The 19,925-nt window shown below is 39.5% G+C and overlaps 1 protein-coding gene across 6 annotated transcripts in view; it reads left to right on the top strand.

Annotated features, from left to right (window-relative positions):
• The window catches only part of atp11b (ATPase phospholipid transporting 11B), a 114,744-nt gene that overhangs the window by 52,958 nt on the left and 41,861 nt on the right, over nucleotides 1-19,925 (top strand). For 5 of the 6 annotated variants that reach the window (XR_009822064.1, XR_009822063.1, XR_009822065.1 and 2 more), the window contains exons 15-26: nucleotides 971-1,039; nucleotides 2,758-2,831; nucleotides 3,015-3,118; nucleotides 5,408-5,589; nucleotides 11,558-11,761; nucleotides 11,878-12,031; nucleotides 15,400-15,502; nucleotides 15,608-15,753; nucleotides 16,006-16,065; nucleotides 17,536-17,663; nucleotides 17,793-17,931; nucleotides 18,375-18,398. Coding sequence is in view for 3 of the 6 variants with exons in the window: in XM_062028601.1 (XP_061884585.1) it covers nucleotides 971-1,039; nucleotides 2,758-2,831; nucleotides 3,015-3,118; nucleotides 5,408-5,589; nucleotides 11,558-11,761; nucleotides 11,878-12,031; nucleotides 15,400-15,502; nucleotides 15,608-15,753; nucleotides 16,006-16,065; nucleotides 17,536-17,663; nucleotides 17,793-17,931; nucleotides 18,375-18,398 (1,387 nt within the window). In the remaining 3 variants the exon portion in view is untranslated. The remainder of the gene's footprint in view (nucleotides 1-970; nucleotides 1,040-2,757; nucleotides 2,832-3,014; nucleotides 3,119-5,407; nucleotides 5,590-11,557; nucleotides 11,762-11,877; nucleotides 12,032-15,399; nucleotides 15,503-15,607; nucleotides 15,754-16,005; nucleotides 16,066-17,535; nucleotides 17,664-17,792; nucleotides 17,932-18,374; nucleotides 18,399-19,925) is intronic. The other variant, XM_062028600.1, reaches the window with a different exon arrangement.

Here is a 19,925-nt window from a genome sequence, read left to right as displayed (position 1 = left end):
TGCAAACATAGAACACTGGGTTTTCCATAACTGAGTATACCTTTAAGTCCTCTTCTTTTTGGCAGTCACTAATTTTTTTCTTAATGTGATTTTTGTAACTAAGGAATTGCGGTAGTTTAACTTCAGATGCAGTCAGTAATCATTTGTCCAACTTTGTTAATTATACTTTTTGTGTTACTAAAGGTTCCATTTAAGGTCCTCTCTTTCTCATCATCTTGGTCTATTCAACTGGTGCCCTGCTAGTTCAGTTAAAGTTACTGATTCTTTAAAAACACCATAGTGCTGTCATAGAGATGATCTTTGTCCAGCATTTTTGTAGAATGTCCTTAACAACATCAGAGCAATTCTGTACCTTTTGACAAAATAAACAGACCTAAACTGTGAATGATACTGGTTCTTTGGAAAATATAAAGTAAGACTCATAGTAAAAGGAGAAGTCTGGCCCATCGGTCCTTAGTATTCTGGAACTGTGGCCCCTCAAAACAATCTAGTTAAATACCCCTATTCTGTAATTGAGGCAATCTTTGTGCAGCTCGGCACATTTTTTTCAAATGTATGTTGAAAGTAATGATTTTTACACTGTAACAAAATGTTCATTAAAAATATTAAGATTGGTATTACTGCACAATAAATATAGTGTTGTAATTACCTCCAAAGATTGCACCTACTTTATTAAGTTATCTGACCGTCTGCTGCAAATGCGAAATGAATGAATTGATGATTCAGGGCAGAGGCAGCAATACTTCTTCTGCGGTTGTCAACATAAAAATAAATCATGTTGGTTATTTGCCTTTAAAACAGTAAACAGTGTGATTAGCAATAAGATTTATTAGCTTCTCCAGAGGCACAAACACATTTGAGAATTATGGATCCGTCAGCATTATTCAAACACGACTGTGTGAGTATTTGATTAAACTGTAACGACTCTCTAAATTCTAACTGTTGATATTGTCCGTTTTCGTGTCCTTAGAATTGGAGTGGCCTTTACTGGTGTCAGTGGTGAGACAATGGAAATCAAAACATTTGGCAAACCAGAGAAGTACGTTGTTTCACTTTGCATTTTGCATCTTTTTGGTCCCAAAATGTTGTGGAATTATTCATGAATAATAGAGATGTCCGTTAATATCGGACTGCCGATATTATCGGCCGATAAATGCTTTAAAATGTAATATCGGAAATTATCGGTATTGGTTTCGGTTTCAAAAAGTACAATTTATGACTTTTTAAAATGCCGCTGTACGGAGTGGTACACGGACGTAGGGAGAAGTACAGAGCGCCAATAAACCTTAAAGGCACTGCCTTTGCGTGCCGGTCCAATCACATAATCTCTACGGCTTTTTACACACACAAGTGAATGCAATGCATACTTGGTCACACTGAGGGTGACCGTATAAACAACTTTAACACTGTTACAAATATGCGCCACACTGTGAACCCACACCAAACAAGAATGACAAACACATTTCGGGAGAACATCCGCACCGTAACACAACATGAACAAATACCCAGAACCCCTTGCACCACTAACTCTTACGGGACGCTACAATATACACCCAACCCCCCCAACCCCGCCCACCTCACTTCGTCAGTAATGAATCCAGCGGGGCATCACAACAAAATTAGGCACAATAATGTGTTAATTCCACGACTGCATATATCGGTTGATATCGGAATCGGTAATTAAGAGTCGGACAATACTGGAATATCGGATATCGGCAAAAAAGCCATTATCAGACATCTCTAATGAATAATAATGGGTGTAATTTCCTTCAGAATATTAGTTAAAGTGGTCATTTCTGTCATTCTATATTTGAGTAGATCAAAAGCTGCCCTTTTTACAACAATGAATGAGCTGTGGTCATGTAAACACACTTGCCAGCTGTTATCTTGCTGGTATACATGCTGTACTAAACACTAGTGAACTACCCAGAACTAGAGATGTCCGATAATGGCTTTTTTGCCGATATCCGATATTCCGATATTGTCCAACTTTTAATTACCGATTCCGATATCAACCGATACCGATATATACAGTCGTGGAATTAACACATTATTATGCCTAATTTTGTTGTGATGCCCCGCTGGATGTTAAACAATGTAACAAGGTTTTCCAAAATAAATCAACTCAGGTTATGGAAAAAAATGCCAACATGGCACTGCCATATTTATTATTGAAGTCACAAAGTGCATTATTTTTTTTAACATGCCTCAAAACAGCAGCTTGGAATTTGGGACATGCTCTCCCTGAGAGAGTATGAGAAGGTTGAGGGGGGTAGGCAGTAGCGGGGGGTGTATATTGTAGCGTCCCGGAAGAGTTAGTGGTGCAAGGGGTTCTGGTTATTTGTTCTGTTGTGTTTATGTTGTGTTACGGTGCGGATGTTTTCCCGAAATGTGTTTGTCATTCTTGTTTGGTGCGGGTTCAGTGTGGCGCATATTTGTAGCAGTGTTAAAGTTGTTTATACGGCCACCCTCAGTGTGACCTGTATGGCTGTTGACCAAGTATGCCTTGCATTCACTTATGTGTGTGAAAAGCCGTAGATATTATGTGATTGGGCCGGCACGCAAAGGCAGTGCCTTTAAGGTTTATTGGCGCTCTGTACACAGCGGCGTTTTAAAAAGTCATAAATGTTACTTTTTGAAACCGATACCGATAATTTCCGATTTCACATTTTAAAGCATTTATCGACATCTCTACCAAGGACATGTTCAGAAATGTCCTCAGGTGAAAATGAGTCATCTTTTTACTTGCACTCGCAGGTACAAACTGCTCCACGTGTTGGAGTTTGATGCAGATCGCAGGAGAATGAGTGTCATTCTGCAGAACCCTTCTGGTATCATTACTTTTTATATTGTTAAAATTATTATCATAAACAATAGTTTGTTGCCTTTTTAAAGAAAATGTTGAAAGCTAATGATATTGTGATTATGTGATTATAACAAGTGTCAGTTTTTGTGGTAACATAATTATAGTATATTTGTTCAAAATGTAGTATTGATTTTGTTTTAATCTCAAGGTGGCCAAGTGCTGTTTACTAAGGGAGCAGAGTCGTCCATTTTTCCTTTCACCACAAGTGGTGAAATAGAAAAGACAAGACTTCATGTCGATGAGTTTGCCTTGGTGAGTAATGTGTTGTGTTGAAACATTTTTTTATTTAAATTTTTTTTTGTCCTGTCCAGCTTCTCAGGCAAATCATATAGTTGATGCCCATATTGGCTGTACAAATTTACTTTAAAAAAAAAAGAAGTGTAGGATACTTCTCTTGTTGCCTTATTTGTATTTGACTTTATTAAATGTATTTATATTATCATTTGGTGCAGCCGGGCCGGAGCAGGAGGGGATAGAAAGACAAAAAAAGGAAGACAGAGGGGGAAATTGTGGGGACAAGAGGGGGATAAGACAGAGAGACAAAAACAACAACAGCAAACACAACAATAACAACAACAGAGCAACATCAGCAAATACGATAAGTACAAACATGTTGGTAAAAGTGATTGCAAAAAAGCAGTTAGCGAGATAAATAATAATACAAAAATGACAATGAACATTATTACACTACAGAAATACAAATACCAATAGAAATATCACTATTGATAATGAACAATACCAATAATTTACCTCTATTATCAACAATACAGTTGTTCAAATGCAACAATACATATATAAGTAACAATAACTACAGATACAAAAGAATGCAGAAAAATGGAGGGGATGAAAGAGAAGCAACCTATATTAACCTTGTAGATTGTTATAGTAATACTAGGTTAAGCTTTGTCAGTGTGCCATGTGTTGTGTTGTAACTAGCAATTACGTTTATGTCTAAAAAGGATTGTGTGAGTATTGTTGTTATTTTACATGTATGCATAGCTTGAGCCCTCCAAGGTACACTACTTTATCTCGACTCGTCTTGACTACTGCAATGCCCTGTATGTAGGCATTAGCCAGGCCTCCCTCGCCCGCCTGCAGGTCGTGCAGAACTCTGCTGCTCGTCTGATAACACAGACCTGCAGACGTGAGCACATCACCCCTATATTAGCGTCCCTTCACTGGCTCCCTGTGCGTTACCGAATCAATTTTAAACTCCTTTTATTTGATTTTAAATGTCTAAACAATCTCCCGCCAACATATCTCTCCGACCTCCTTCAGCCTTACTGCCCCACCCGATCCCTAAGATCAGCCGATCAGCTGCTACTGACGGTCCCAGACACAAGGCTGAAGCTTAGAGGTGACAGAGCTTTCGCCGCTGCTGCTCCCAAGCTCTGGAACGACCTACCTCTTAGTGTTAGACGAGCCTCCTCTCTTCCTGTTTTTAAATCTCTCTTAAAAACATACTTTTATTCCATGGCTTTTAACACTGAGTGATATCCATCCTGCAATGGCGCCCCATAATACACCTGCTGTCAACCTGTTTTTATGTTTTATTTATTTTATTTATTTATTTTTAATCGTGTTCTGTTTGTGTTGTGTTGTGTTTGCTCGGTTGTCGTATTATCTTTTAACCTGCCCATTGTACAGCACTTTGGCTACCCCTGTGGTAAATTTTAAACGTGCTTTATAAAGTTGATTTGATTTAATTTTATTTATAGAGAAACATTTTCAGACATAGTTCTTAATCACTTGAGTGATTAAATCATCCATAAAGAAGTGCGTCTGAACACGTTTGTCTGTGAAGTAATGCTTGGATCAATTAATCAATCTGGAGTTTGAACCCCTAGCTTTGGGAAAGTCAATTTCAGTATTTCAGAGCAAAAATGTCCAGTAACCCCTCAGCATTCCAAGATTGTTTGGGCCAAAATGCATAAGAAAGTAATACCCAAAGTAAATATATAGCTCTGATGGAACCATTTAGAGGCAGCACGGTGGTACAGGGGTTAGTGCACGTGCCTCACAATACGAAGGTCCTGAGTTCAATCCCGGGCTCTGTGTGGAGTTTGCATGTTCTCCCCGTGACTGCGTGGGTTCCCTCAGGGTACTTCGGCTTCCTCCCACCTACAAAGACATGCACCTGGTTGATAGGTTGATTGGCAACACTACATTGGCCCTAGTGTGTGAATGTGAGTGTGAATGTTGTCTGTCTATCTGTGTTGGTCCTGCGATGAGGTGGCGACTTGTCCAGGGTGTACCCCGCCTTCCGCCCGAATGCAGCTGTGATAGGCTCCAGCACCCCCCGCAACCCCAAAAGGGACAAGTGGTAGAAAATGGATGGTTGGATGGATGGATACATTAGCTGTCACTCTTTTTGCATTTTATTTTATTTTATCCCCTCTTATTTTTGCCTAACCATCCCCCTGACATTTGTACTCACCCATGCTGCCATGCCTTTATTTGTTTTGTTCTTGCCATTGTTGTAATCTTTTCACAAATGTTGCTGTTGTGTCTAAACCCATCACCCCTCTCCTCCCACTGCAGAGAGGGTTGCGGACCCTCGTGGTAGCATGCCGTCATTTCAGCCCAGAGGAGTATATGGAAGTGGACAGGCATTTGAACAGTGCTCGCACTGCACTGCAGCAGAGGGAAGAGCGACTGCAAGAGGCCTTCAGCTACATTGAGCGAGACCTGCATCTCCTGGGAGCAACAGGGGTGGAAGACAAGTAAGGATTTCTTAAAATATATTTATTTCCTGGGTTTTTTTCCACAACACTATACTTGACATTTCAACAGTTATTGTGATATACACTATATTGCCAAAAGTATTTGGCCATCTGCCTTGACTCACATATGAACTTGAAGTGCCATCCCATTCCTAACCCATAGGGTTCAATATGACGTCGGTCCACCTTTTGCAGCTATTACAGCTTCAACTCTTCTGGGAAGGCTGTCCACAAGGTTGCGGAGTGTGTTTATAGGAATTTTCCACCATTCTTCCAAAAGTGCATTGGTGAGGTCACACACTGATGTTGGTCGAGAAGGCCTGACTCTCGGTCTCCGTTCTAATTCATCTCAGAGGTGTTCTATTGGGTTCAGGTCAGGACTCTGTGCAGGCCAGTCAAGTTCATCCACAGTAGACTCTGTCATCCATTTTGTTAATGGACCTTGCTCTGTGCACTGGTACACAGTCATGTTGGAAGAGGAAGGGGCCCGCTCCAAACTGTTCCCACAAGGTTGAGAGCATGGAATTGTCCAAAATGTTTTGGTATCCTGGAGCATTCAAAGTTCCTTTCACTGGAACTAAGGGGCCAAGCCCAACTCCTGAAAACCAACCCCACACCATAATTCCTCCTCCACCAAATTTCACACTTGGCACAATGCAGTCCGAAATGTACCGTTCTACTGGCAACCTCCAAACCCAGACTCGTACATCAGATTTCCAGATGGAAAAGTGTGATTCATCAATCCAGAGAAGGCGTCTCCACTGCTCTAGAGTCCAGCGGCGACGTGCTTTACACCACTGCATCCCACGCTTTGCATTGGACTTTGTGATGAATGGCTTAGATACAACTGCTCGGCCATGGAAACCTATTCCATGAAGCTCTCTGCATACTGTACGTGGGCTAATTGGAAGTTCACATGAAGTTTGGAACTCTGTAGCAACTGACAGCAGCCGCTGACCCATCCCTGTCAGTTTACGTGGCCTACCACTTGGTGGCTGAGTTGCTGTTGTTCCCAAACTCTTCCATTTTCTTATAATAAAGCCGACAGTTGACTTTGGAATATTTAGAAGCGAGGAAATTTCACCACTAGATATGTTGCACAGGTGGCATCCTATGACAGTTCCACGCTGGGAATCACTGAGAGCGACCCATTCTTTCACAAATGTTTCTAAAAACAGTCTCCATGTCTAAGTGCTTGATTTTATACACCTGTGGCCGGGCCAAGTGATTAGGACACCTGATTCTGATCATTTGGATGGGTGGCCAAATACTTTTGGCAATATAGTGTATATTCTTATGAGACAATACTATAGAGATACAACTTTGATATGACTTAGCATAGTCAGTGGGCAGCTTACAGTATATAGCAGTACGGATTTACTGTCCTATGAAAATAGCTCAACATAACCATCATTGTTTAAATAGCTGACAACACTAAGTCCTAATGTTGCCCAAGTGTGAGCACCATTGTTATTTAGCACTGCTTTCCTTTTGGGCATGTTGTAATTCCCCAGAGCTGATCAGACGTTAATGGAATCCTCTTCCACTTCTTCATGATAACACCACTGGTCGATGTTAGACACCTTACGCCCCTGGCCATTCATCCTAAGGACACCCCATAGGTGCTTAATTGGGTGTGGGTCAATTGACATACGTGGCCACTCCATCACGTTCAACTGTAGCTGTCAGGTTCAAACACTGATGACATCTATTAAACAAGACAAGAAGCAAGGAATTAAACAGAGACATAATTAAATATGGCTCAATTGAGGAGAGACTCGTAGACACTGTACCCTTGCACAGTGTCGTCCCACGCCCTTGACGAAAGATTGTACACCTCCTCTTTTATTTGGACTTTCCCTAATTACATGGCAACAGCTGTTTCTAAAGTACGCGGGTCGTAAACAGCCATCGCCTTTGGTTACAGAACAGTTCAAAGAAAAGGTCGTAAAACATTTCAAAGATAAGGTCTCTGTAGGGGAGTCAGGTCCTGCTTCCTCTTCGCTTTGTAGATCTCGGGTCAAGACAATATCTTTCTGTTGATTACAATACATCAAAGAAACAGAACGCCTTCATGTTGCTTCCCATACTACACAGTGGAGTTTTACAAGCCTTCTGCTTGGTAGGATTAAAGACAGCTTTTGTCTGCTTGCCGGGAACTCACGAATAGTTTCCTCCCGTCCGCCGTCTGCTTTTCAGCAGCACGTCGCCGTCGTTTGCGTGGCAGCAGGGGATGGTTTCCTCCCGTCCGCCGTCTTTCTCCGTCTCCTCCCTTGATGTTCACGTCTCTCGCCCTTTTATACGGTCCGAGAGGGTGATTGCACTGTCCACAGCTGCGCGCTCCACGCACCTTATGCTGATTGCGGCGTCGCTACCAGCGCGCCCCGCCTTGCCGCTCGCTCGTCCACGCCTCCTCGTCGCCATCTTGGAGCGGGCGCCGTCGGTCCGCCGGCCCCGCCTCCCCACAACTAGCAAGCTGGTCTCGCTTTGCTCGACATTTTTAATTCTAAGAGAGACAAAACTCAAATAGAATTTGAAAATCCAAGAAAATATTTTAAAGACTTGGTCTTCACTTGTTTAAATAAATTCATTTATTTTTTTACTTTGCTTATAACTTTCAGAAAGACAATTTTAGAGAAAAAATACAACCTTAAAAATGATTTTAGGATTTTTAAACACATATACCTTTTTACCTTTTAAATTCCTTCCTCTTCTTTCCTGACAATTTAAATCAATGTTCAAGTAAAACAATTTTTTTTATTTTAAAGAATAATAAATAAATTGTAATTTAATTCTTCATTTTAGCTTCTGTTTTTTCGACGAAGAATATTTGTGAAATATTTCTTCAAACTTATGATTAAAATTTTTTTTTTAAATTCTGGCAAATCTAGAAAATCTGTAGAATCAAATTAAAATCTTATTTCAAAGTCTTTTGAATTTCTTTTAAAATTTTTGTTCTGGAAAATCTAGAAGAAATAATGATTTGTATTTGTTAGAAATATAGCTTGGTCCAATTTGTTATATATTCTAACAAAGTGCAGATTGGATTTTAACCTACCGTAATTTCCGGACTATAAGCCGCACCTGACTATAAGCCGCACCTGCTAAATTTAGGGGAAAATACAGATTGCTCCATATATAAGCCGCACCCGACTATAAGCCGCAGGGTTTTGATGTGTAATTAGCGTAGTATATAGGGGTTCCTGCTACGTCGGGACAGAGATGACTGTTTGGGAACGCAAAGCGTCCCATTTATTAACTATAAATATTTCAATCATTCAATCAAACTTTCACATCTTTGACATGGCGAACAGCATTCGTGCAGAGTACAAATAATACAACGCTGCAAAGTAATACAAAGTGCTCGCCTGTACGTTATCAAAATAACCAGCCTACCGGTATATGAAAAGTCAGTCTTTAATCATTGTGTCATCGTCTTCCTCCTGCGTACTAAAACCACCCAAATCCTCTTCGTCAGTGTCGGAGAAGAACAGGCCGTAAATAAGCCGCACCCTTGTATAAGCCGCAGGGACCAGAACGAGGGGAAAAAGTAGCGGCTTATAGTCCGGAAATTACGGTATTTAAAACATGTCATCAAAATTCTAAAATTAATCTTAATCAGGAACAATTACTAATGATGTTCCATAAATTATTTTTTTAATTTTTTTAAATTTTACATGAGTTATTATTTGTACAAACATGGTGCAAAGTAATTCATGATTTGTTAAAAAAAATGTTAGTGGCTAGCTAGTTAAAATGGGATATTGTGATTTCCACAAGACTGTCTTAGAAGTGATCATTTGAAAATGTTCAATTTGAAAAATGTGCACTTAGAGAAAATATAAAAATAAAGTGTTGCATATTGATATTTATCTGTTTCTATATATATTTAATGTGAGAAATCATTAAGATGATCAGTGTTTCCAAGAAGATAAATATCATTAATTATTAATAATAAAATAGAGTTAAAGGTAAATTGAGCAAATTGGCTATTTCTGGCAGTTTATTTAAGTGTGTATCAAACTGGTAGCCCTTCGCATTAATCAGTACCCAAGAAGTAGCTCTTGGTTTCAAAAAGGTTGGTGACCCCTGCTTTACACTCTGTCTGCATATGAGGCAGAGCTCAGCGACCCAACGTCTTTGGGTAACCTCAGCCAGGCTTGATTCAAGTGGAACCTGTATTTGAAAGGCACTGTATCATGTTGTAGCTCAATTTCAGGGTGTTACCTAAGTTTTTATAGTCGCAGTCATCTTTGTGGAGACTAACAACTATTATTATTAATATTATTCTCTTATTATTATTACTTCACAACTTGAAGTGCTCAATAAACATTATATTATATGTGATGACTTATGACATTATACTGTGTTGACAATGTCTCTGTGTTAAGTCATTTTCAGTGAATAGTAAATATATACTGCTATATAAGTTTCACACAGAACACCTAAAATCATATCCATTTTTATGTTTAATTTAAGTATTGTCCCTGAGAAGAATTGGTTGCCTACTGCTATTTACTTTTCTCTATAAAACATGTGTCCACTGTTTTAAAAGTACCAGGACAATATGTTGTGCAAAGATTGTACATCTTCAAGTGATTTTTAAAAGCAACAATTAGGTTGCACATTTTTGGGGGGGATTTTTTCTATTGCACGCACCATCAAAATTACATATCTTCTTACACACAATTTTTTTGTCCTTGATAGAGCCAGTTTCTGCTAAACACAATAATACAATGGTGTTCAGCTGTGCAACACGATTGCACCAGGATTTACTCATAATAAAATAGCCTAATAAAATGATTAACTTGGATTAACAGCCATAGCAGCAGATTGATGCAGAGGAATGACAGTTGCTGGTAATAAGCCTCTATGTAAAAAAAAATATACCGGTAAATAAACATTGAGGTTAAATGTAATTGTGAAATTGATACAAATGTTTGTGAATTGCATTAAAATGTGTTTTTCTTAGGGAGTAAAAAAAAATTCAATTGAACCCAAACTTTTAAGCAGTACTGTATACATGGTATAATCATCAAAAGAACACTTTAAACAATTCATTAGAAGCCTCAAATGAATATGACAATCGTGCTCAGGATGAGTGTGTTTAAACCGCCCACCACAACTGTATACATTGAGGGACAACTTAAGAGTCTCACACCATTTTGGTCACAGTACCTGCAATAGCCAGTGCATCTTTGGGGACTGCAAGGGTTATGCAGCATATGGTCTGGGTTCCATTGTCATGTTCCATTGACACCATTCATGCAATTTATCCAAATTACTGTGGACTATTTATTGTTGTAATTAAAAGTAAAAGCAATTATATATGATAGCCATTCATCTTAAATATGATATAGTGACGATGCACATCATTTTTGTCAGGTTCAAACACCGATGACATCTATCAGACAAGACAAGGAGCAAAGAAATCAAACAGACAGGATTCAATTTAGCTCATGAGGAGAAACGTCTGGGCTGAAACTTAATGCAGTCTCCCACCACGCTCTGAAGGCAGTCCCAACGTGCTCGTCCTTTATTTGGGCATTTTCTGATTACATTACATTACATTACGCCGCTGCTCCTAAGGGGAGGTGGTCATAAACAGCTTTTGCACTCGGTCATAAACAGTTCAAAGAATGTGCCTGGGGCGGTGTCAGGTCCTGCTTCCTCTCCGCTTTGTAGATCTCGGGTCAAGACAAGATCTTCCTGTGGCTGACAATAGATCAAAGAAACCGACATGTCCATGTCGCATCCCATCGCACACAGTGGAGTTTTACAAGCCTTTTACTTGATAAGATGAAAGACAGCTTTTTTCTTCTCGCAGGGGACCTGAACTCAATGTAACAGAAGTTGTGTGATAACTTCTATACAATGATTCTGACAATTTTGTTTTCAACTGTTTTAAAGAACTTCATAAATAAAGTTGGTACGGTATGTTAACTACAATGTTCTGCACCTTTTTCAGGCTACAAGACAAAGTTCAAGAGACAATTGAGGCTCTGCGTCTGGCAGGAATCAAAGTTTGGGTGCTGACAGGCGACAAACATGAGACTGCGGTCAGCGTCAGTCTGTCTTGTGGTCACTTCCACAGAACCATGAACACCCTGGAGCTCCTTCAGCAACGTTCTGACAATGAGTGTGCCGAGCAACTCCGTAGGCTGGCGAGAAGGTAACTGTCTTTATTCTTTTAAAACATTCAAATATTATTTCTTCAAATTCTGGTTATTGTACTAGTGATAATAGTTTTGAACAGTTTTTAATCAACTTTTCTAAATTGATATCCAGGATAAAAGAGGACCATGTCATACAGCATGGATTGGTTGTGGATGGCGCCAGTTTATCCTTAGCGTTGAGGGAACATGAGAAGCTCTTTATGGAAGTTTGTAAAAACTGTTCAGCTGTGCTTTGCTGCCGCATGGCCCCACTGCAGAAAGCAAAGGTACCAACCTTTTTGTGTATATATAAAGGGGTAACTGCACTTTTATTTTAAGATTTTGCCTATCGTTCACAATCATTATGAAAGACATGACGATGGATGTTATTTATTTAAAAATGTTTTGCATTCTAAATATTAAATACATGCGTTTTAAAAGTCTGCTTACAATGGAGCTTATGGGAGCCGCGCAATTCCGCCTACAAAGCCCTTAAAAAACATCCAAACACCTCTATTGATGTAAGTATATTTGTTATGTAGTAACAGGCACATTCATAATAACATAAAATATTTACGTTCATTTCAAAAACGCATCATGGCGATTGCTATTTTTTTTCTTCATCACTAATTATTACTCACTGCAGACTTTACGAGAGCCAACAAACATAATAAAACATCACTTACTCTGCAAGGTCTACTGTCATTAGGATACCGACTGCTGGGATGCTCATATAGTTCCGTTTAGGTAAAGAATGTCTCGTAACCCTCACGAAGAAACAGGGATTTTATGGGCGAAATAGTGGCGCTCCGATTGGGTGCGTTATAAGCGGATTTTTATTTAAGTTGTATTATTTATTTATTTATTTATATTTATTTATAAAATGCATTAAAAAAATCCATCCGTTGTCATTTCTTTCATAATGGTTGTGAACATAGTTCTCTATGTTCACAACCATTATGAAATACAAACCCCTTATTTATTGAATCAAAAACACTGAAATTCCACGACATAGTGAATTTGCAAACAGCTAAAATTATGCACAAAGCAAACTATAACCTGCTACCCAAGAATATACAACAATTCTTCTCAAAAAAGGAGGAGAAATATAATCTTAGAGAAAAATGTAATTTAAAACATTTGTACGTGCGTACAACACATAAGACCTTCAGTATATCAGTATGTGGAATTAAATGATGGAATGGATTAAGCAAAGCAATCAAACAATGTACTAATCTGGTCCACTTCAAGAAACTCTTCAAACTTAAAGTGTTTACAAAGAAGAAGAACCATGATAAGCATTCTGAATTTATCTCATCCATCCATTCATTTTCAAAATAATCTTACTCATCTCACTATATGAAATGTAATTTACCTTACCGAGTATTATTATTTTATTTTTTATCTTTATTGTGATTACTTATGGAGTATATTGTGAATAAATTGAGAACAGGAAGTTTTAGCAACTGCTATTTAAAGGAAAAGGGGTAGGATTAAATAAGCTCTGCTTCTTCCTACTCCTTTTCAAACATGTTGAAAGAAGAAACTGGAAATTGTGATGTAACATGTTGTATGCTTGCATGTTCGAAATAAACTCAAACTCAACTCAACATTAGGCCAAATTCCAGAAAAAGTGCAATTCCCCTTTAATGTTGCATTTCAATTCCATCATCATAATTATACACAATTTGTGCAATAAATATGCTTTCTTATTTCTTTTGTGAGCATTATACTGTCGATATAAATCTTGTGGTATAGAGGAGAGAGCAGTGTGACTGTTGTATGCAGAGCTCTCAGTGTAAAGTGCTTAATGAGAGTTTCTTGACGGTCCATATGGACGATGAAGCCATTAGTACTCTACCTGGGAGGGACTACATCTGTGCAAGGGAGGATATTTATAGTTTCCCGGTTGTAACATCGGCTCACACCTTGTCTAACACATACACGCACTTCCACACATATCTTAAATTATCAAATCAATCCTAACACAGGTTTTGCAAATGTTGCATTGTAAACCTGTCATTTGCAGATAAAGTACAATCTATATATTTGTATTAGGTCAAATGTTATGGTTGCTACACTGTATCGCGTAATACAGCGGACAACCTGAAGTATGACACATTGATTACCGAAACATTATCCATCCATCTTCTTCCGCTTATCTGAGATCGGGTCGCGGGGGCAGCAGCCTAAGCAGGGAAGCCCAGACTTCCCTCTCCCTAGCCACTTGGTCCAGCTCCTCCCGGGGGATCCTGAGGCGTTCCCTGGCCAGCCGGGAGACATAGTCTTCCCAACGTGTCCTGGGTCTTCCCCGTGGCCTCCTACCGGTCGGACGTGCCCTAAACAGATGCCCGAACCACCTCATCTGGCTCCTCTTGATGTGGAGGAGCAACGGCTTTAGTTTGAGCTCCTCCCGGATGACAGAGCTTCTCACCCTATCTCTAAGGGAGAGCCCCGCCACCTGGCGGAGGAAGCTCATTTCGGCCGCTTGTACCCGTGATCTTGTCCTTTCGATCATAACCCAAAGCTGATGACCATAGTTGAGGATGGGAACGTAGATCGACTGGTAAATTGAGAGCTTTGCCTTCCGGCTCAGCTCCTTCTTCACCACAACGAATCGATACAGCGTCCGCATTACTGAAGACGCCGCACCGATCCACCTGTCGATCTCACGATCCACTCTTCCCTCACTCGTGAACAAGACTCCGAGGTACTTGAACTCCTCCACTTGGGGCAAGATCTCCTCCCCAACCCGGAGATGGCACTCCACCCTTTTCCAGGCGAGAACCATGGACTCGGACTTGGAGGTGCTGATTCCCATCCCAGTCGCTTCACACTCGGCTGCGAACCGATCCAGTGAGAGCTGAAGATCCTGGCCAGATGAAGCCATCAGGACCACATCATCTGCAAAAAGCAGAGACCTAATCCTGCAGCCACCAAACCAACGCCCTGACTGCGCCTAGAAATTCTGTCCATAAAAGTTATGAACAGAATCGGTGACAATGGGCAGCCTTGGCGGAGTCCAACCCTCACTGGAAACAGGTCCGACTTACTGTTGGCAATGCGGACCAAGCTCTGACACTGATCATACAGGGAGCGGACCGCCACAATCAGACAGTCCGATACCCCATACTCTCTGAGCATTACCCACAGGACTTCCCGAGGGACACGGTCGAATACCTTCTCCAAGTCCACAAAGCACATGTAGACTGGTTGGGCAAACTCCCATGCACCCTCAAGGACCCTGCCGAGAGTGTATATATAGCTGGTCCACAGTTCCACGACCAGGACGAAAACCACACTGTTCCTCCTGAATCCGAGGTTCGACTATCCGGCGTAGCCTCCTCTCCAGTACACCTGAATAGACTTTGGACAAGGAAGTCCATGTTTAGTCAATCAGAATATCAAAATTTTTTAGAAAATATTTCTTATATAAAGTCAGAAAGAAATATATTTCTAATAAAGTATTATCCTACTTTAAATGAGTAGTTACGGTCAGAAGTTTAAAAACCATTCAGAGCTCTACAAATTCCCAGCAACTAACAATAATAATGAAACTGGGTTGTCTCTCTTATGTGCTAAAACTGTCTTGTCTTGTGTGAATGACACCGGTAAAAGCTGATCATGTAAGTCATACTATGTTTTGTCCATCCAGGTGGTGCGTCTTTTCAAAAGCTCTCCAGAGAAACCAATCACCTTAGCTGTTGGGGATGGAGCCAATGATGTCAGTATGATTCAGGAAGCCCATGTTGGCATAGGTATAAACCATGTATACACCTATACGCTCTCTGCTGTCGCCCTGTAATGAAATGCCGTTGTTTTTTTGTTTTTTATTCCTTTAATGTGTGTGTTTGTGGTTACAGGAATTATGGGAAAAGAAGGACGCCAGGCCGTGAGAAACAGTGACTATGCAATTGCCAGATTCAGGTTTCTGGCGAAACTACTGTTGGTCCACGGTCACTTCTACTACATTCGAATATCCACACTTGTACAATACTTTTTCTATAAGGTAAGTTTTACAAATAATAAAAAATAAACTATTTTAGATTCATTATGAACATGATTAGAAGTGCAGCAATGTATCATTGTGTTTTTTATAATATATATATATATATTTTTTCATATAAGCAGAATTGTTTTCAGAAAGTCTATTCCATACATGTTTTGACTTTGGAATCAGCATGCCACAGTAATACTGCATTCCATTTTCGTAATTGTAATACAATGTTATAACATCTCTTTCTTTAATTTTTTCTTACAGAATGTGTGTTTTATCACACCCCAGTTTTTATACCAGTTCTTCTGTCTGTTTTCACAACAAGTAAGTCTCTTTGCTCTTAATTGTTGTTATTGTTGTCTGTACGTTTGCCTTTTTAAGGTTACAAAATATCTTACAATTACACTCAAAATTCTTAAACCCTCATTGTAAATTCTATCAATTTCTAAAGTTGATACCGCTGCAACTAGAGATGTCCAATAATGGCTTTTTTGCCGATATCCGATAATCCGATATTGTCCAATTCTTAATTACAGATTCCGATATCAACCGATACCGATATATGCAGTTGTGGAATTAACACATTATTATGCCTAATTTTGTTGTGATGCCCCGCTGGATGCATTAAACAATGTAACAAGGTTTTCCAAAATAAATCAACTCAAGTTATTGAAAAAAAGGGACAACATGGCACTGCCATATTTATTATTGAAGTCACAAAGTGCATTATTTTTTTAACATTTTTTATACGGCCACCCTCAGTGTGACCTGTATGGCTGTTGACCAAGTATGATTTGCATTCACTTGTGTGTGTGAAAAGCCGTAGATATTATGTGATTGGGCCGGCACGCAAAGGCAGTGCCTTTAAGGTTTATTGGCGCTCTGTACTTCTCCCTACGTCCGTGTACCACTCCGTACAGTGGCGTTTTAAAAAGTCATACATTTTACTTTTTGAAACCGATACCGATAATTTCCGATATTACATTTTTTAAAGCATTTATCGGCCGATAATATCGGCAGTCCGATATTATCGGATATCTCTAGTGTCAAATAATTATAAGTGCAACTATAAAAGCTGAAAAGTTCAAGACATTGCTGAGCATTTGGAGTTAAGGTTGATGGCTTGTTTTATGTTTTGCAACAATGTATACCAAAACTGCATTAATATCAATGAAAATAATTGTCAGGGCTGTTTTCAGGATTTCCCTCAAAAAGTGGGGTCATCCATACATGAACAAATCATGCCATTTGTTTGAAGAAAAAAAAACAGCAAACAGGAGGTCACTGAGATTTGATCATTCACACTTTAGCTTATTAGAATCAGAATCAGAATACCTTTATTGTCATTGTATGGAAACAACAACATTGGACAGCAATCCAGCTCAGTGCTTTTAAAACAACCTACCGGTACATAAAATAGTCTTAAGACAACAAACAATAAGAAAAAAAAATTAAATTTAAAAACATAATAAAATGTTAAAAACATATTGCACAGCAGATCTCTATCAGAGGTAAGCAAGTTAATAAAGTGGTGAGTGTTAGGGCAATAACAGCTCTAGGATAGAAACTGTTTTTCAATCTATTTGTCCTTGCTTTGATGGTCTTATAGCACCTCTCTAAGGGCAAGAGTTCAAGCCTGTGGTGACCTGGGTGGGATGAGTCCCTGAGGATGCTGTTTTGTTTAGGATTTCTGTTACCATTTCCTGAATAATATGTCAATGTTGAAATAGTTTTAAAACTGCTGCTCTGGTTATCATTTGTCATCCGTTTAGTGAAATGCATTCTCTCTTTTAGACTCTGTATGACAGTGTTTATCTGACACTGTACAACATCTGCTTTACCTCACTGCCCATCCTGGTGTACAGTCTGTTTGAACAGCTCGTTCATCCACATGTCCTGCAGACTAAACCAGGCCTGTACAGGTGAGATAATATATTACATTCAGTACACTGTTAAAACTTGTCAACTATGTTTAAAAGTAGCAATGTTGTTCTAATAAAGCATTTCCATTTGGTATGTTTGAAGGTGATGTGTTCCTATGCTTCTTTCAGAGACATCAGCAGGAACTCTCTATTGTCTTTCCGAACGTTCCTCTATTGGACTGTATTGGGCTTCTGTCATGCTTTCGTCTTCTTCTTTGGATCCTACATACTGATGGGAGAAGACACCACACTTATGGGCAATGGACAGGTGCGTGTGTTCAAGTACAGGTGTGATTTGTTCGTCACATCTCAAATGTAAAAAAAACCCAACCCAGCAACTACCGGGAGGGCTTTCTTCTAATGGCGTTGCTTGACCGCTAAATCTTGAATTAGAGTAAATGCATGAGTCATGATTGGTTATCTGGTTAGTAGCTGGTTGTCTGCATGTCTTTTTGCATTGGCTCACTACACCAAACTCGCTATTTCCTCGCCAAACTGTGTTTTGTTCATCAATGCTTTTATGTCATGCAGGAGGTGACATGCTTGCTTTGTTGTTTATATCACTTGTTTTCATTTAATTTTGCATGTTGCACGTGTTATTGTCTAACCTCTTGTATTCGCTTCTATTACTGACCTTCTTGCTTCACTTTTCTTCCCATCTTTCATTGATTTCTCTTTCTTCTTCTGCTCTCACGATGTGCATGTTTTCAGATCTTGCGAGCTAACAGGCAGCTGGTAAGCATCGGCTCCACATTTGTAAGAATCTCTGCACGGCGGGGGCCAGTCAATTTGGAGATTATATAAAGATGATTAAGAATATTGTTGTTGACAAAGACGAATACATTCAAATTTAATTTGAGCAGCAAGTAGCAATAGTGAATTAAGGCTGAGCAAAGGGCATAGTTACTGTCTGGAAAAAACTGTCTCTGCTCTCGTTATGGATGCTGCATACAAAGATTAGATTGTGGCCAATTGTTTTGTAACAAAAGATTACAGTCCCCCGACGATGTATTGCAGAGTCACAATGGCGGTCCACAAACGAACCATATTAATTAGGCACGATGAGTTTGGTTCATGGAAAAGGGAGGAAAACATTATTTAGCTGTTCAAATATGCAAATGTATGACAATAGTTTGCTTCGCCACCCACAATAAACATCAACATTTATGCTGTGGAAACGTATGTGTGGGATGTGGAATATTGTTAAAAGTAGAGATGTCCGATAATGGCTTTTCTGCCGATATCCGATATTCCAATATTGTCCAACTCGTATTTACCGATTCCGATATCAACCAATACCGATGTATACAGTCGTGGAATTAACACATTATTATGCCTAATTTTGTTGTGATGCCCCGCTGAATGCATTAAACAATGTAACATGGTTTTCTAAAATAAAAGAACAACTTCAACTCAAGTTATGGAAAAAAAAAAGTGCCAACATGGCACTGCCATATTTATTATTAAAGTCACAAAGTGCATTATTTTTTTTAACATGCCTCAAAACAGCAGCTTGGAATTTGGGACATGCTCTCCCTGAGATAATCCTGATACCCAATACAACTATGGGAATTACTATACTTTGACTTTCACAAAGTGCATTATTTTTTTATTTTTTTTAAACATGCCTCATGTTTATCCCATAATGTACACTCATAAATAGAGATGTCTGATAATATCGGACTGTCGATATTATCGGCCGATAAATGCTTTAAAATGTAATGTCGGAAATGATCGGTATCGGTTTCAAAAAGTAAAATTTATGACTTTTTAAAACGCCGCTGTACGGAGTGGTACACGGACGTAGTGAGAAGTACAGAGCAGTTGCGTCTCCCAGTCATACTTGCCAAGCCTCCCGATTTTCCCGGGAGACTCCCGAACTTCAGAGCCCCTCCCGAAAATCTCCCGGGGTAACCATTCTCCCGAATTTCTCCCGATTTCCACCCAGACAACAATATTGGGGGCGTGCCTCAAAGGCACTGCCTTTGCGTGCCGGCCCAATCACATAATATCTACGGCTTTTCACACACAAGTGAATGCAAAGCATACAGTACTTGGTCAACAGCCATACAGGTCACACTGAGGGTGGACGTATAAACAACTTTAACACTGTTACAAATATGTGCCACACTGTGAACCCACACCAAACAAGAATGACAAACACATTTCACACATAAATCGCTCCGGAGTATAAATCGCACCCCCGGCCAAACTATGAAAAAAACTGCGATTTATAATCCGAAAAATACGGTAATCTACTAC

This window comes from Entelurus aequoreus, linkage group LG19, assembly GCF_033978785.1.
Source record: "Entelurus aequoreus isolate RoL-2023_Sb linkage group LG19, RoL_Eaeq_v1.1, whole genome shotgun sequence".
Classification (NCBI taxonomy): Eukaryota; Metazoa; Chordata; class Actinopteri; order Syngnathiformes; family Syngnathidae; genus Entelurus; species Entelurus aequoreus.
The sequence above is the reverse complement of the archived record's forward strand: the minus strand, read 5'-3'. Positions and strand labels throughout refer to the sequence as shown.